The sequence below is a fragment of the Cryptomeria japonica genome, chromosome 4 (genome assembly GCF_030272615.1).
Source record: "Cryptomeria japonica chromosome 4, Sugi_1.0, whole genome shotgun sequence".
NCBI classification, from domain to species: Eukaryota; Viridiplantae; Streptophyta; class Pinopsida; order Cupressales; family Cupressaceae; genus Cryptomeria; species Cryptomeria japonica.
In genome coordinates, this window is record NC_081408.1 from 244101006 (window position 1) to 244105470 (window position 4465).

Below are 4465 nucleotides of genomic sequence, written 5' to 3' on the forward strand. Positions count from 1 at the left end.
ACACTAGTAATAATTTAGACGTCTATAATACTGTGTTTGAGTTCCCTCGAGGCAGATTAAACCCAAGAACTTTGATTTGAAAAATCCTGGGTGACAGTTGGGTTCACAGTTCATGCAAACCATTGAAACTGAATCCTTTCTATTGAGATGCAAATTGATGCAAAATAGTATACCATTCTACTGGACATCTTTAAGCACAAGCACATATAAACTGGATGGTTTCTTGTATAGCTCAAATCAGCTGTGTAGATACTTATATGGTTGATTTTGTCAGAGATGTGCTCTGAAATTTACTTTTCTGCTAAGTAATTCTACATCATCAGAATATAACCTAGCATTCATGATCCTTTCATTGTCTCACAATTGTAAAACACTTCTCCACTGAAAGTAGCTTTCTCCAGTGGGAAAAAATAAAGAATGGATTTGTGTTTCTAAGCTTTATTTGGAAAAGATACATTATTCAGCCTTGCTATACATTGGACATTCTGTCATGAAAGCTCACCGATGTGAGTATGAGAAAGTTTTCAAAGCCCCCCAGTATTTGATTACTTGGAAGCGCCTGCTAGAGTTTTGTCAGGCTCTGTGTGGGTCATGCGAAGAAGGGTCTGTTTGTGAAAAGTATCAGGCCACTCGATTATCACAATAGCCGGCATATGAGATCAGGTTGTCTCTTCTCCCCATCAAGCGAGGGAATGGATCAATTTTCCTACAAATTGAAATAACTGGTAGCTTGTTCCACAATTTCTTAAAAATGTAGTAGTTTCTTTCACCTGCAATGGCAGAGAAACAGTAGAAGTTACAGATAAGCAATGGTATTTGCTTCTGAGAGGGAGGCCGAAAACAAATTCATATTGTAGCTTTAACTGATTTAAATATAATGCCTGGAAGTGGAACACATTCACAGAGAGTAAGGTTTAAAGCAGTTGATCTTCTATGTCAGCCCGGATGAGGGAGCTTCAGCAACAGATTTAGTCCTCAAGGAATCATTCCGAGTAGAAGCAGAGATTAACTAAACAGAACCATCATACCCATTTGACAATGCCCATTACTTGGAGAATATACTTTATAGAGAACCATCTAACCAGTTTCCGATTCCTTCACCACAAATTGCCTTTTGCGTGTCTTTTTCTTCAGGGTAGCCATTTTGATGACATATGCATATTCTGTCAGGCAAATCATGGCAAGCAGAGGAGTCAATCTTATAGCCAATCACATCTTTATCCTTTGCTTCAGCTATGCTTCCAATTGTCCACTTGTATGCTTCTTTGCTCAATTCAGAAGTAAAACCCTTAGCCCTGTTGACTGAACTAGATGAAGAATTTGAAATAGGTTTATCCCAAAGAGCATGAATTTTCATCAAAACCCAATATACAATTCCCCCAAGAAGGATGAAGCTCAACACAATTGCAATTGAGATGCCAACAACTGCTCCATTCGCCAGTTGATTCTCGGTAGATCTTGAAATTTCTGAACAAGCTCCTGAACATGAATCCAATGGCCTTCCATGGAGACCAGGATTCTGGAGAAAAGAAGTCCGAGGCCATTTTGAAGCACTTGACGGTAACTGCCCCTGAAGAAAATTGTTGGAGAGATTTAACTCATTCAAACTTTTCAGCTCCACAATTTCATAAGGGACTTGGCCACTAAGACAATTACTGGACAGGTCCAGAACCTCAAGCATCATCAAGTTCCCAAGAGGAGGAGGAATGCTTCCTGATAAGAAGTTATCGCTCAAATCTAGCATCACTTGTAAATTTGTAAGCCTACCAACCTCCGTTGGGATTGAGCCTGTCAAAGAATTGTGTGAGAGCCTCAAATCATAAAGCTGGTTGCAATTTCCAATAGAATAAGGCATTGGGCCAGAGAGATTATTCATCTGCAAGTAGAGAACATTTAAAGACTGAAGGTTGCCGAGCTGCATAGGTATACTGCCAGAAAGCCTATTATGGTCAAGATGAAGAATGAGTAAATTTTTACAATTCTCAAGCTCAGATGGAATTGGTCCATGAAATTCATTAAAGGAGAACTTCAGCTCTCCAAGCCTATGAAAATCGCCAAGCCATGCAGGGATAGGTCCAGAAAGATGGTTATTATTGAGGTCCAGATGATCTAGCCCCTTGCATTTAGCAAGTTCTGCAGGTAGCTCACCTTCGAGCTTATTCCAAGATAAATCCAAAAGACGAAGCCCTCTCATCTGACCAATCTCTCTAAGGATTCTACCATTCAAGAAATTCCTACCCAATCGTAGGCGATGCAAACCTCTTGATTTGCCTAACTGGGAGGGGATTCCCCCCGAGAAGCTATTATTTGTCAAATCCAATGTGATAAGAAAACTTGAGGCACAGAGAGGACTGATGCTTCCATTTAACTTGTTACTGGAGAGATTCACTCTGGTAAGGTTTTTCAAATGCATGAAGTCTCTAGGGACAGGTCCTTCAAGGGAATTATTGTACAGAACAAGCACCTGCAAATTTTCAAGCAATCCAAAAGTTGCTGGTATTGTTCCAGAAAGATTGTTATCGGCCAAATCTATCACTTGAAGGCTTTTGCAGTGTCCCAAGGTTGGAGGGATTTCGCCATCTAGGTTATTTTGTCTCAAATGAAGGAAATTCAGACATTTTAGCCTTCCAAGAGTGATTGGGATACTTCCTGTAAACTGGTTTCCAAAGAAATCAATCTGGGTTAAACTAGAACAGTTACCCAATTCCATAGGGATGCTATCAGACAACAAATTTTCATAAAGAAAAAGCAAGCTTAGATTCTTCAATTTACCAAGTTCAGGGGGGATGGTACCAGTCAATAGATTATGGTATAAGGAAAGAGTTTCTAGGCTAGTAAGGTTCCCCAATGTAGGAGGGATATTTCCTGTCAAACTGTTGTTATGCAAGTGAAGATCATACAGATTCCCAAGACTATCTATATTGCTGGGAATTGATCCATTCAATGCATTGTTGGAGAGATCCAGCTGCTGTAGATTTGAACAATGGATTAACCCCTCAGGAATGGGCCCTGAAAGATTATTTCCACCAAGAATAAGATGTTGCAATGACACGCTTCTGGCACAGAGATTATTGGGAATCGGACCTATAAAAGAATTTTCAGACAAAACCAAGAACTGAATCTTTTCAAGTTTGTTCAATGTCTCAGGAATGATTCCTGAAAGTTTATTTCTTGATAAATCTAGAGTCTGCAGCTTGAAAAGCTGGCTAAATTCCCTAGGAATATTCCTATCCAAGTGATTTCCCAGAAGATTCAAATAATTCAGTGTCTTAAGCCTTCCAAACTCAGGAGGAATGTGCCCAGAGAGACTGTTATTAGCTAAATTCAATGTCTGCAACATTGTCAAATTGCTCAATGCAGATGGTATTGACCCTTCTAGATAGTTCATTGCTGCTGAAAAGATCTCAAGGTACTTGCAATTTTCTATCTCAGCAGGTATGAATCCACTAAAAAAATTCTCCTGCAAATTCAGGCTCCTCAAGTGTAAAAGCTGCCCAAGTTTTGCAGGTATGGATCCATCTAGAACACAGGAAGCAAGCCCCAATATTCTAAGTTCTGTGCATTGCAATATCTCCTCTGGAATGCTACCAGAGAGCATGTTCTCGCCTGCTCTCAAAACCTCTAACTTCTTCAGAAGTCCAATTTCGTTGGGAATGGGTCCAGAAAGCTCATTAGAATACAACAATAGCTCAGATAAACTGGAGAGATTTCCAAGGGAAGAAGGGATAGCACCATGGAGATAATTAGATGAGAGATCTAGAATTTGAAGATACTGAAGATTAGATAATGCAGGGGATATCTTCCCAGACAAGCTTGAACTAGATAAATTTAAACCAATTATTCTAACTCCATCAGGACAGCAAAGTATCCCATTCCATTCACATATGGTTGTTTCATTAGACCAGTTATCCATAACCTTAAGAGGATCCTGAAAATCAAGTTTCACCTGCAATAACCACTTTGCATCCTCTTGAAGAGAAGTCTTAGTGAGCACCAAAGCATTTATGCTCATCAGCGTAATCATCACCATCCAGTACTTGCCATGGCTTTCCATCTTGGTCTCTAACATGAAAAAGATTTCACTCAAGTTGTGCATCAGGTACCCAGTATACTGAAGTCCTCATCCATTCATTCCATTCAACAATTGGAAGAAAAGAAGTGACATAAAAGTTGAACCAAATTTCAGAAGCTGCAGTTTCCATCCTTGCTGAGTTGAGAAGCAGAGACATCAGCATCAATTAGAGTCCGATATGCACCACCAAGCTACACAAAGCTATGGTAATCAATTAAAGCTTTGAATGTTGGTACATTCCTACTGACTTTCAATCTTCAATTGTGTTAGGTTGGATTTTGGACTATATGCTGATCAGAATGATAGATGCAGATGAGACAAGCATTCTTCATAGATTAGATTCCCATCCATCCATCCTGTTATTATCCAAGCAATTGACAGTTGCGTAGAGTT

At 39.6% G+C, this 4465-nt stretch overlaps 1 protein-coding gene across 1 annotated transcript; it reads right to left on the minus strand.

Moving 5' to 3' along the window:
* Positions 1-1063: 1063 nt before the first annotated feature.
* On the minus strand, positions 1064-4054 carry LOC131065480 (LRR receptor-like serine/threonine-protein kinase GSO1). Its single transcript, XM_057999979.2, has one exon. It carries the CDS (start codon positions 4052-4054, stop codon positions 1064-1066), a length of 2991 nt encoding a protein of 996 aa, XP_057855962.2.
* Between the last annotated feature and the right edge of the window lie 411 nt (positions 4055-4465).

Bases quoted from the DNA above. Each gene is read 5' to 3' on its own strand.
- LOC131065480 (XM_057999979.2), bottom strand. From the start codon at position 4,054: ATGGAAAGCCATGGCAAGTACTGGATGGTGATGATTACGCTGATGAGC.